This window comes from Dama dama, chromosome 20, assembly GCF_033118175.1.
Source record: "Dama dama isolate Ldn47 chromosome 20, ASM3311817v1, whole genome shotgun sequence".
NCBI lineage: Eukaryota > Metazoa > Chordata > Mammalia > Artiodactyla > Cervidae > Dama > Dama dama.
In genome coordinates this window covers 106462391-106475066 of record NC_083700.1, presented here as the reverse complement: position 1 = coordinate 106475066, position 12676 = coordinate 106462391, and the positions used below count along the sequence as shown (strand labels likewise).

The following is a 12676-nucleotide window of genomic DNA, read 5'->3' as shown; positions in this document are numbered from 1 at the left end:
TCTTCAGGTAAGCAGAAACTTTGAACCAGATTGTCATCACCGTTTCTCACTCACTCCAGCCTTGAGGGTCTATGATTTTGTGCCTTAAGTTCTTGGTGCAGTTATCAAGCATGTAAGTTCAGCATTCCTCCCTGGTACTCCTAGAACATTGATTATTTCTGTGTACTGGGAGAAGATGTCACAGGGAAGGATTCTGGCACAGGGCCCAGTGAGAAATTTCAGTGGCAGCTAGCATGTACAAAAGCGGGCCTTGCATTCCTCTGGAGGCCAAGTGTTGTGGACGTCAAATTGCAGTGCTAACCTGTGACCCCTGCCAGATTCTCTTGGAAGCAAGCCAGCCAAACCCATGCTGCTTTTGTGCAGCATGGAGTAGTGAGGTTGGTTGGAGTTGAAGAGCAAATTGGAACATGTAGGAAATTTTTCCCAGTTGAAACAAGACTTCAACTTAAGACGGTTAATGAAGTAGAAAGTGTTTAGCAGAGCAAATGGGGAGATGATCACTATACCACATTTTGACCATAAATTTCATTGCCATAAATGATTGGTGTTAAAAAAAAGTTTCAGGATTTGGCTGATGCTTGCTACTCAGGTGTTGCTAAGCACCCGTGGATATCCCTTTCCAGGAGTGGTTGAGCAGCCTTCCCTCTGTTCTTTCAGTTGGCAGAATATACTGTAGCACTTTTTTGTCACTACAGTCAAGTGCCTTTAAGATAGAAAGATGTTGTATATTCGTTGGGTATCACTTGGCTTAACAGACCCCAGAATCACGGAGTAGGTTTGGCAGCTGAAGGAAAGGGTTTTATAGTGCAAAAAGAAGAATATTTTCAAGTTCTGAGCTTGGGGCATCCTCAGACCACTGGCTATACTGCTTGAATGTGAAGTAGCTTTGAATTGGAAAATCATCTCTGTTTTTGATCCTAGCTTTCAAGGTATTTATTCCTTTGGCTATAAGCTGAGGAAACCTCACAGGCTTAGAAGGTGCACAGAGCATGACGGAAGCACTCTTAAAGCAGCAATGTAAAGAAGCTGGAAAAGTGGACTTGCTGAGGATGAGGTGCATTTCCAAGCTCTCCATTTTAAGTATCATAACTACCTTCCCAGGATACCAGATCAAGACTTTTAGGCTACCGTGGCTTACCCTGCAGGAACCCACTGTCCTCTTACTCTGGAATGTAGCAGCCTCACCACTATCCTCTTGGCAGTGTCTTTTTGGGACAAAGAAATTTTGAGGAACCTTTCTAGGAACCTTCCTCACCTTCTATAGGCAAGGAACTTTCCTTATAAAAAAGGCAGGTTTTGGGGTTGGTGAATGGAGGTGAATTGGAAAAGGAATAGGAAGTGGGTACTTTGAAGTACTTGGTCAGGTGTTTTGTACAGTATCCTTTATAATTTGGTTGCATCTTCACAGCATTCACATGAAGTAATTTATCCATTACCTTCAATTGCATGTAACAAAACCTGATTAAATTGGTTTAAATAAGGAAACTATCACATGACAAGAAATGCTGGTTTATGTGGCTCTAAGGTTGGATTATTCAGTGGCTCACTAATAATACCACGTAACAGATTCTTGCTCTGCTAACCTTTGTGTTGTCTTATCCTCATGCTTGTTCACCTCAGAATCCCAAGACTGCTTGTATAATTCCAGGAAGGAAATGCTGACAGAACAAAGTCTTGCAGAAGAGGGACTAATTTTTCCCAGTGTTTCATTTTAAAGAAAGGAAATCCCTGGAAGCCTCAACAGACCTGGCCCAATGTCTCATTTGCTAGAAATGGGTCATCTTTCCACTATTCTGTCATTGGCAAAGCAAATGAGATCATCCATCATGAGTGGCTTAGATTAATTACAAGTTATCTTATGAGTCATGTGAATTAAAAGGATGTTATGTTTGCTAGGCAAGAAGGGATACGGACTATTGGTTAGGCATCCAGCAGTGTGTTGTGTGTAGGTGATCTGGTTTTTACAGATGAGGAATGTGATGTTCAGAGAGGGTGACTAGCAAAAGGTCTTCAGTGTCAGTTCTGACTGTCCTAAAGCCACTGTTTTATATTGTGTTCTGCTGCAGTACAGAGTAACTTACTTCGTGCTGTGTAAAAACTGCTTGCTTATCTAGAAGAGATTTCAAGTGTCAAGCCCATTCAAGAGGAAAGGATGCTATCCAGTTCTTTCCTCATTCAGTGATTTTTTTTTTTTTTCCTAGCAACTTTCAGAGGGCACTGATTTTGCCCCCAAGATTTCTGTACTATTGTATAGTTCTCCCTCTGAGAGCAGCCAGTACCACAAGGGATGAGGGCAGAGTTACCATTCTTGAAGCTCACTTATTTATCTCTTTGTCCACCTGCCCGACAAATACTTATGGGATGCTGCTATGTACCAGGCACTGGCACTGTTCTAGGCACTGGGGCTATGATAATTAGGATACACAAAAACCTGCACTATGCCCTTAAGAGACTCATTTGGGAATAAGGTTATCCAAAACTAGGAAATGTGTGTGGTTAGGAGAGACTCATACAACTTGACTTTTGGCAGAATCATTCAAACTTTTTTGCCTTCCTACATCCTGATATTACAATTCATGAGCCTTTCCTATGAACTCACATGTGAGGTCCCTAGATAACAGAAGTAGATGGGAAAGCATTATTGACATTTATTACATTGGACTGAATTAGAGGGTCCAGATCCTGTTACATCCATGTCAACAAAGAAAAGTGGCCCACCTCCAGGGTTCATCACTGTGTTTATTCTAGGAGACACCCAAGAAACCTGCAGTCATTTAGGGAGCCAGTTGTAGGGATCTGAGTGTGTGGAAAGGCTGTTGCAGGAGTTGGTATTCATCCCTGTTAAATGTTGATAAGGTCTTGGATTGTGTATAGTTTAGGATTGAAAAGAACTTTTAGGATACAGTGTTTCATCTAGTGACATCTGATAGGTAAAAATTGAGGAGGGAATTTTCAGTAAAAGGGCTAAAGATGAGAAAGAAGTGAGGCTGAATTGGAGTCAGATGCAGGCTTGAATCCCATCCATTTGTTGTTTGTTGTATAGTAGATGCATCTAATAAGTGCTTTGAAATAACTAATAAATACCTTCACTGACATTTAGGGAGGATTTTCTCAGTGCTTTATGCCCATTCCCTAACTTCACAACTGAAGAAACTGAAGCCCAGAGGCTCGAGTGACTGATCTGAAGCCCCATAGTGATTGGGGCTATACTAAAGATAGGATGAAAGTGAAAGTTGCTCAGTCCTGTTGGACTCTGCAACCCCATGGCCTATCCAGTCCATGGAATTCTCCAGGCCAGAATACTGGAATGGGTAGCCTTTCACTTCTCCAGGATACTTTTTTCCTTTTCCTCTTTGTCCCAAGGTGTGTTTTTTTTTTTTTTTTTTAATGTATTTTGATTATTAACAGTCTAAACATTGCTGATACTAGGGACAGGGAAAAATCATTAATCATTTCTCAACCTGAAATAGTTATTTCTGTAAGGCAACAAACACTAATGGGCTACACAATAGTAAACAAAAATTGCAGATTCGGAGAGGGTTTGTTAAGGAAATACTGTAATAATATACAGGAATGCCTCACCATAGGTCCAGGAAAAGCATCTGAAATGACTCAAATTGAGGTATGAAGAAGAGCAGTTGATGGGCACAGGGGATGGGGTGAGCGTGAGAAAGGAGAGGCTCCCGGTCCAGAAAATCCAAGTGTGATAGAGAGGCGCTGTACCCAGTGCGGGGTGAGCAGACCACTGTAGCTGTAGCATATTATGAGGAAGAGTCTCGCCTGAAGGGAAAGGCAGGGACCTCCCTTTATGCCTCTAGCTTGGCCCTGGAATGGAGTTTGGGCCTTAGAGTGACCAGGCGTTATTAAAGAGTTTTTAACATGGAAATTATTCGAGCTGACGTTTCTGTCAAGTCATCTTTTCCCAAGTTAGATTGTACGAGAAATATTCTCCTCAGAAATTGTCAAAACAACTCTACAAATTTAGAGTGATAAACCGTGATGGTCACTCGACCGCCTGCTGCAGGGGAGGAGGCACGTGGGGTGGTCCCAACTGGGCGTGGCGGGGGGGCCTCAAGAAAGGGGGACCGCTCCCCAAGACAAGATCAGTCTGGGGCCCTCACAGCTCCTGCACCTCCGACCAGCCAAACTCCAAGGAGGCTCTCGACCAGGTTAGCGAGGCCGTCCTCCACGACTGCGCCTCGGGCCGGCACGGCCGCGCACCAGGGTGGGGAGGAGTCCACCCCCCGGGGTGGTCTCCGGCCGACACGGCCGGGTCTCGTTCGCCGTCCCGGGTCGCACCCCGTCGCGCTCGCCTCAGACTCCGCCCAGGTTCGGCGCCCGCGGCGCGACGCCTCCCCTGCGTCCACCGCGCCGGCCGCGCCCGCAGGAACGTCGCGCCCGAACGGTCAGGGCGGAGAGGCGAGGCCCGGACGTCTGGCGAGCCCGGGCGGCGGAACTGACGCCAGCAGGCTTCCGGGGGTGGCCCCCGGGGAGGTCGGCGGCGGCGCCGCAGTCGTGGAGGGGCAGTGGGAGCGTAAGCGGCCGTGGGCGACGCAAGTTCCGCACAGAGCTCTTCCCTTCTCGCCTCACGCTTCTTCCTCTCTCCTAGTCGCGTGCTGCCTCCCGACGGCCGCTCGTCCTGACCAGAGCTTTCGGAGTGCGGTGGCTGAGGAGAAGCCGTCACCACCCCGCCTCGGGGCCGAGTCAGGGTTCCTGTCGCGCCGCGTCGCCCCCTGCGCCGCCTTCTTGCCCTCAGTGGCGGGCGCCCTTCTCGCTCGAAGCACTCCCCCCAGCTCCATGAATGGAAATCGGCTCCGCAGGTGAGTGAGTCAGAGCTGCTGGTCCGTTCGGTGGGGGTAGGTAGCCCCAGAGCATCCTCGCCCCCGGCGCCCCGGCCCAGGTGCGCGAGGTCTGCGCCGTCCCCCCTCCGCCCCCCGCCCAGCCCTTCCTCCGCCTCCCCGCAGCCCCGCCGCAGTTCCCCGGGGCCACGGAGTAGGCGACACTGCGGGGAGGGGGCGCTGCGCTAGCGATGGAAGTTTGGGGTTGCTTAGGCGATATTACTCTTTTCCCTTCGGAGTCTAGAAGGGTTTGCCATCGTTTTCGTTATTCCCTTTGAAGATAGAACGGGGTGTGTGTCCTTTACCTGAATAGTGTGTCCCGGAGAGACAGTGGGTGGCCAGCCGTCTCCCATATTTATCTCTTAAGGTAGTTGTGAAGATACATTAAGATAACAGATGAGAATTGAGTTTGAAATAGATGTTAGTGCAACGTCAAATGCAAGATGGCATTTCTTCCATCCCTGAGTTCTCGTCTGATGTTCGTGGCAGCTTGGTATACAGTTCCTGAGGATCTTGGAAATGTCATATCAGCCTGGATCACTGCTTATGTGAGGAGGTAGATCTTAAAATTGCTTACTATTATGTATTTGTTCATTCTTTATTCCCTAGAGAATTGGCTGTCCTATTCTTGGAAATTTAGGATTTAAGAAAACTGCTTCTCTCCTTGGGAAAAAATGATAGTCTTTAGAAAAAATTGCAACATAAGCAATGCTTATATTTTAAAAAGAAAAAGCACTCTTTGTGGTCTGTAATTAGTTGAAGGACATAAAGTAGGTGTTACATAACAGTTTGCTTTCCAAATGATCATATTTGGTATGTTAAATTTGGAAGTATGCTTCATCCAGTCACAGATTTATAAAGTAATTTTGAAAATATAAAGTGGTTGGTGTCTTCTTAATAATACCAAAAGTCCCCGAATTTCACATCTCATTTTGTCAGTTGATGCAAGGCAGCTGAATATGAGATAAGAAAAACTTACATGAGAAAGTAGTGACATAATGACAATAAAGATTTTGTTGACTATATTAAGTAGTATAATTGTCAAGTAGATGCGAAAAACAGAAGTTGTAGATAGGGGCTGGGGAGAAGGGTTTATTACAATTTCTATTTTATGGAATTTTCTCTAATCAATATCTACCATTTCTCTTCCATGCTCCATCTTTTTTTTTTTTTTTTGCCTTTTCATGTCTTCTTGAAAAGGGAAAGTTTGTCTAGACTGTGAAGAGTTTTACTCTGGTTTATCAGTGATTAGTATATTTCCGAAACTGTCCTCTCTTTGTTTTTCAGTTTTCTAATACAGTATTTAGGGAATGTGATGATTTGGGAGATATACATAATTTTTACATAATTGTTTGTTGTTAAGCCTGGAAAACAAGCATGGAATTTAAATACTTTCCTAATTATCCTGAATTTCCAAAAAAAAAAAAAAAAAAATTAGGTGTTCTTCTTTTTCATCTTTGGGTTTTTCATATGAAATTACTCCCAAATACACGAACAACATTTTAGAAAATACTTCTGAAGTCAAATGACCTAGCCAATGGATCCAACTTGCCAAGTATGATTCAGTAAATTCTCCTATGAATTCTTGAGCTATAGATAAGTTTTAGCTCTTCTTGCATGGGCCATTGCTGAAATATATACCTGTTTAACTGTCTTTACATCTGTGGAGGTATAGTTAGATTTATCAACCATATGGTTGGACATCTTGGAGCACAAAGTTTATTCTTCAGTGCAGTTTATACGTGATTGACTGTAATTTAATAAGATTATATAATTTGACTTAAGAGTGTCATCATCAAAAACAGAATTTTCATTCTTCCTGAGACTTTTTTCATGTAATTGTTATGCTGCAAGTGAAATTAAAAGCATAGTTGGGAAAAATGTGCAACTAAGTTTAAAATCAAGAGTTTGACAGATGAAAATTTTAGACGCATATGTTCTCTGATAGTCTATTGAGTCAGTGTTGGATCTTGGCTCTCCAATTCTGTTCTAAGTTTTTCTTTTTCGTGGGGATTCTCAGGAATTGGCTTATGGCAAAATGTATTAAATTCTAGTTGTTAGGTGGATACATAGAAAACTTAAATTTATTTACATAAGAGGACTTCAGATACAAATTCTATATATGTGTTGCTTAGTGGATCGTTCTTCACTAAAAGTTAATATTTGTCTATTCTTCTTTTAGGCATTTAATATTTTAAGTGATTTTTTAAAGGGTGTCCTGTACAATGTACTGACTTAGTGCTGTGTGAACTCTGTGATTTAACCAAAAAGCTGCCAGGCACAATTGGTTTTTAAATAATGATAATCAGTTTGGCATCTGTGCCTAGGACTCCTTAGTTAGGGGAACTTCTGATGAAACTCTTTTATGCTTTAATTACAGCTGGTCTAAGATTATATATGTTATATTTTCATTCCAAATGAAGTGGGAATAAAAGAAGTAGAAATGTTCATTGAGCTATCAGTTCTCCTGGGTAGCTATTTTGTAGGACTGCACTATTCTAGTCTGTATTTTTAGGTAAAATCAGACTAGTGTTGAAGGCAGAGAGAGTTGTATTTACCTACCAATGGAAGAAAAACATTTTCTGTTATCTTAAATGAATGATAATACAAAGTAGTTTGTTTGGTAGTTGTCTTATACAGCCTTGCAAAAGTGAATAGACTGTGTTTCTTAGTTATATTCTTGATTTCCCGTTTGAGTGTAGTTGTTTTAGGACTCTGCATTTCTTATGTAATAAAAATCAAGAAAAGTCATTTGAGAACAAATTTCAAAGGTTGTATGGAAGCTAAGTTTGAATAAGATGAATAAAAGTTGTGGATTCAAAGTACTGAAGTATATAATGCCATTAGGTTCTCAGTTTAGTATTTCTTTAATTGCTTGGGAAATATTTTTATTGTTATATGGATTTTCTCACTTGTAGAGTTTTGTCTTGAAGAAGATAAAATGCTGCTCTGTCTAGAAGAAACATTGAAAAGTTCAGCTAGTACTGCTCTGAAGTGGCCATTGTAATGTTTTTTCCCTAGTATTTGCTGTTCTTGACTGGTGTTGGGACTTATAAAAATATAGAAGATTATTTTGATTTTTGTTTTAGAATTTAATTCCTCTGACAGTGATGGAACACCCTGAGGGAAAACTGAAAAGGAAACAAGAAACAACTGTTTTCTTCTAAACAAAGACTTAAAAGTAAGGGGGATGGGAAACATATGAAATCTTCAAATGTAATCCAGTTAACATGATAAGACTTTAAAAATTATCCTTGATTTCATCACCTTGGTATAATCACTCTTTAAAGTTTTAAACCAAATTCCAAGTTAATAAATGTGTTAAAGATTTGTTTTTTAGCTAAGTAATTTAGGAAAGTGGTTGGAATAAATAAAATAGTTTCTAAATGCTGTTTTTGCTCCTTCAGAGAATTGTATGTAATAATTTGATAATTTAGACTTAATTTATTATTTTCCAGTGGGAACATTACGTTAGTTTGTTTCTATATGCCTGGTCTGATAGTATGCAGAGAGGCCAGAGGCCCTGTAAAGGGGACATTTCTGGAAAAGTTCTCTGTTGTATATGGAAAAACCCCTGCCTCAGGATAAAATTCTGGCCAAATTGTCATAATCTTGGGTTCTAATTAAATACTGTGTTATTTTATCACAGTCATCTTCACATTGGTTTTCATAGTCTTAAATAAAATATTTGAGGATCTCCCTGAAAGATGAATTAAATATTTCATAATCTAAAACAAAGTTGTAGTCTTGTAAAGCAAGTGTACCCCAGTAAAATTTTTTAAAAAAGAAAAAAAAGAAGGCTGCATTGTCATGTTACATAGTTGAAAGTCAATAAATAACTATATAAATCTGGAAAAATAAATAATATGTTTTCTCTTATAATACTTAAAACTGGGATTTTAACTAATTTATGTGTAGTTTTGTTTTGTTTTAATGGATTGGGAGGAAAAGACAAGTGATCTGTTTTCAGGAAGGTAAAACTAAAAAGATAATTTATTTAAGAAAAGTATTCTTTCCAAACCTGTTTAGTCTTGGTTTGTTGGGATGAACAGCATTCACCAGACATTCCTGCTTCTCATTCAGTTGTCTGGGATACTCAATAGACCCTCATTCTTGGCTCATTAACAAAACAGATGTGAGAAAGAATATTGTGTGGTGTTTCAGCCATAGTGGTTATGCTGTTAGGATACATGAACAGCCTTTCTGTGTTTGGAATTTCTGTAGTTTTCTGCCATTATCTGTGTTTTTAATATTAATGACATTTGTTGGCTACCCATTGCTTTAAAAAAAAAAAAAAGACTGTTGAGATTTAGCAAAATCTTGTCACACAACTGATTCTTTCTCTTATATCTTAAATGTGGGCTCTTTGTGATTTGGGTTGCAATAAAATATTATATACATTAATCTAGAATGTTAGTTTAATGAAATCATAGGGAAGAATTCTTTGTTTTATATCAGCCAGTTTTTCCTGCATTATTTCTAAATTATTAAGTTCTTGAGAAATCAGAATAAATCTATAGAATATAGACATGGGTATTTTTGTATTTTTCATTTTTGCAAGAAAATGTTCTCAATTCTAGGCTTACATAATGCTGCTTTTGAGTCATTACCAATATTGGATATTTTAACTGATTTCTAAATCTGACAGCAGAAGTTCAGTAGTGTATCTCTGAATTTTAAAAAAGTTGAAGAATAGATTGCAAAATAGGCTTATATCTTAGCAATGAAGTCCTTTTGTTTGAAGACACTTCTAGCTTCGGAATTGGGACTTGGTATCTATCTGTATATTTGACATAAAATTACTCAGATTTTTCTAAATTTTTGCTTGGGTGATAATAAGTTTTTCAAAAGTTACCCAAACTTTAATTATAAAATAAATCTCAAGGCGTTTCCATAGTGCATGGACTGTTTATTTTCTGAAGGTGGGGGGCAGGGCGTGGTGGGGGAATGTCTTTGAAAAAATGGTTCCCCATATGGCATCTGAGAAATTTAACCCTGAACAGTCTGAATGTTCTAGAGTGCCGATTTAGCTACAGTGAATGTAATAAATGTAATCTGATATGAGTACACTGTGTTTGTACAGGTTCATTGAAAAACTAGGTAGAATTAGTCGATAGGAAGTTACTAAAATCTCATGCCTTGTGGATTTAACTAGTAAACAGACATTTATTTATGTCAAGTTTTGAAGTCAACACAATGTATTTATTTTTTCAAAACAAAAGTAGAAAATTTTTCCTGATTGTAAAAATATACGTTTACTGGTTTTTAAAAAGCAAACAGTATAGGAAAATCTAGAATAGAAATGAAAATATGATCTCATAATCCAGAGAAAACCATGGTTAATTTTTTCTTTTGGTGGCTATATCAAGTATTGGCTAAATAACAACTAACCACATAAACCTCAAACTATACATTTTTTTCCTTATCATTACTTATATATTATATGTAGCAGTATCATTTTTACTAATGTGTAGCATTTAATTTTTAAATTTTTTATTATTATTTTTTACCATGCCATTTGGCTTATGGGTTCATAGTTCCTAGGCCAGGGATTGAACCTTTGGCAGTAAAAGCACAGAGTCTTAACCAATAGACCACCAAGGAATTTTAGCATTTAATTTTATATTATTAGTCAGTCTTAACTGATGGCATTTAGATTTTTTCCATTTTTTAAATAAAATTTTAACTGAAACTTTGGTAAGTGTCCTAATATATACATCTTTGTATGGTGGTCCAGTGATTGCTTTAGGATAAATTCCTAGAAGTAGAATTGTTAAAATGAGATATCCCATGAATATGGAAGTAAAAGTTCCCAGTGAAAATCCATAATTTGATAATAGGCTATAGTTGATTCTAATTTGTTCATTGCTTATTTTTATTTTTTTGTTGTTGTTCATTGCTTATTTTTCATCAGTCACATTTGCTGTAGGCTGTAATTTAGCTTTGGATTCACAAGTAGAATGTGTTAAATTGTTAGGTCAGTGAACACCACACACATATGCTTTGAAAGTGTATAGTTTGAGGTTTATGTGGTTAGTTGTTATTTAGCCAATACTTGATATAGCTACCAAAAGAAAAGTTTGAGGTAGAAATTCCTGATAGTGCTTTTTATTTCTATGTAATTACATTTTCAAGTCTAGTGGACAATACATATATTTGTTAAACAACTAAAATATGCTTCAGTGGAAGTTTATTGTATTGACAGAATTACTTCTTCCATTAATATACATTAACTTTTTTTTAATACTATGATTTGATGATTTTATAGTCAGTAAAGTTCGGTTACATTGCTTATTCATGAAACAGAATTTTGATTTTTACCAGTTTGTATAAAAAGTATCAAGCAAAATAATGATAACAGAGAATAAAATTGACAGTGTAATATAGTGTAGAAGGACTTTCCTGGTGGCTCAGACGGTAAAGCGTCTTGTCTACAATGCGGGAGACCCGGGTTCAATACCTGGGTGGAGAAGATCTCCTGGATCCAGTATTCTTGCCTGGAAAATCCCATGGACAGAGGAGCCTGGTAGGCTACAGTTCATGGGGTTGCAAAGAGTCGGACATGACTGAGTGACTTGACTTCATAGTGTAGAAAGCATAGGTTTTGGAGATAAATCCTGGTTCTCAAATTAACATCATAATGATGTGCCATTGCAGGTTCATCTACTGTAACAAGTGTACCACTCTGGTGTGGGGATATTGATAGTTTGGGAGGCTGTGCATACATGGGGTAGGAGGCATATGGGCCATCTCTGCCTTTTGCTGTTTTACTGTGAACCCACAACCACTCTAAAAAATAAAGTCTGTTAAAAGGAATTAACTGTGATTTTGGGTACTACATTTAATCTTCCTTAACCTAAATTTCCTTTTCTCTAAAATGGCATAGTAAAGAGGAGATTCAGTATGCAAAGGAAATAACATTCCTCACTTCCTAATTTGTAAGACATTTTACTATAGAAGATTGAAGGTGTATAGGCAGAACTGTAATAAACTCCCATATACCCATCACCCAAACCCAACATTCATCAACCCGTATCCAATCATGTCCATTCTACTTTCCTCTCTCCTGTATTTTTTGAAGTATATTCTGGGCATAATATTTCATTTATAAACATCTACTAAGTATATCTATAAGAGATATAGGGGACTTCCCTGGTGGCTCAGTGGTAAAGAATATGCCTGCCAGTGCAGGGGACACAGGTTCAAATCCTGTTATGGGAAGATTCCACAGGCTGCGGAGCAACTAAGCCCGTGCTCCACAACCACTGAGCCCGTGCTCTAGAGCCCAGGACCTGCCACTGCTGAAACCTGCACGCCGAGAGCCCGTGCTCTGCAACAAGAAAAGCCAGCAAAATGAGAAACCCGTGCACTGCAACTAAGAATGTCTTCTGCTCACCCAACTAGAGAAAGCCAGCACAAAGCAATGAAGACCCAGCACAGCCAAAAACAAATAAATAAATTTTTCTTTAAAAAAAGAGAGAGAGGGATCCTCCCTGGTGATTAAGATTCTGGGCTTCCGCTGTGGGGCACGTGGGTTCATTACCTGGTTGGGGAACTAAGGTCCCACAAGCTGTGAGATGCAGCCAAAAAAATGAGAGATACATACTCTTTAAATAAGTCGACGTACTGTTATTACAGCAGGATAATAATAAAAATCATTTATATCAAATATCTAGTCAGTGTTCAAATTTCAGCTTGTCTCAGATATTATACTTTTTTTTCTTAACAGTTTGCCTTTTTAAAATATATTTCACTTTTGAATCAGGATCCAAATAAATTTCCCACATTGTAAATGATTGATATATATTTTAAGTATCTTTTATTTTGTAAGGTTTCTA

General features: G+C 39.1%; 1 protein-coding gene across 4 annotated transcripts in view; it reads left to right on the top strand.

Annotated features, from left to right (window-relative positions):
- Positions 1–4391: 4391 nt before the first annotated feature.
- Positions 4392–12676, top strand: part of LOC133041596 (protein argonaute-3) — a 113995-nt gene continuing 105710 nt past the window's right edge. The window contains exons 1-3 of one of the 4 annotated variants that reach the window (XM_061122410.1): positions 4458–4820; positions 5328–5394; positions 7928–8019. Coding sequence is in view for 1 of the 4 variants with exons in the window: in XM_061122408.1 (XP_060978391.1) it covers positions 4802–4820 (19 nt within the window). In the remaining 3 variants the exon portion in view is untranslated. Of the gene's footprint in view, positions 4821–5205; positions 5395–7927; positions 8020–12676 lie in introns of all 4 variants that reach the window. The other 3 variants (XM_061122409.1, XM_061122408.1, XM_061122411.1) reach the window with 3 other exon arrangements.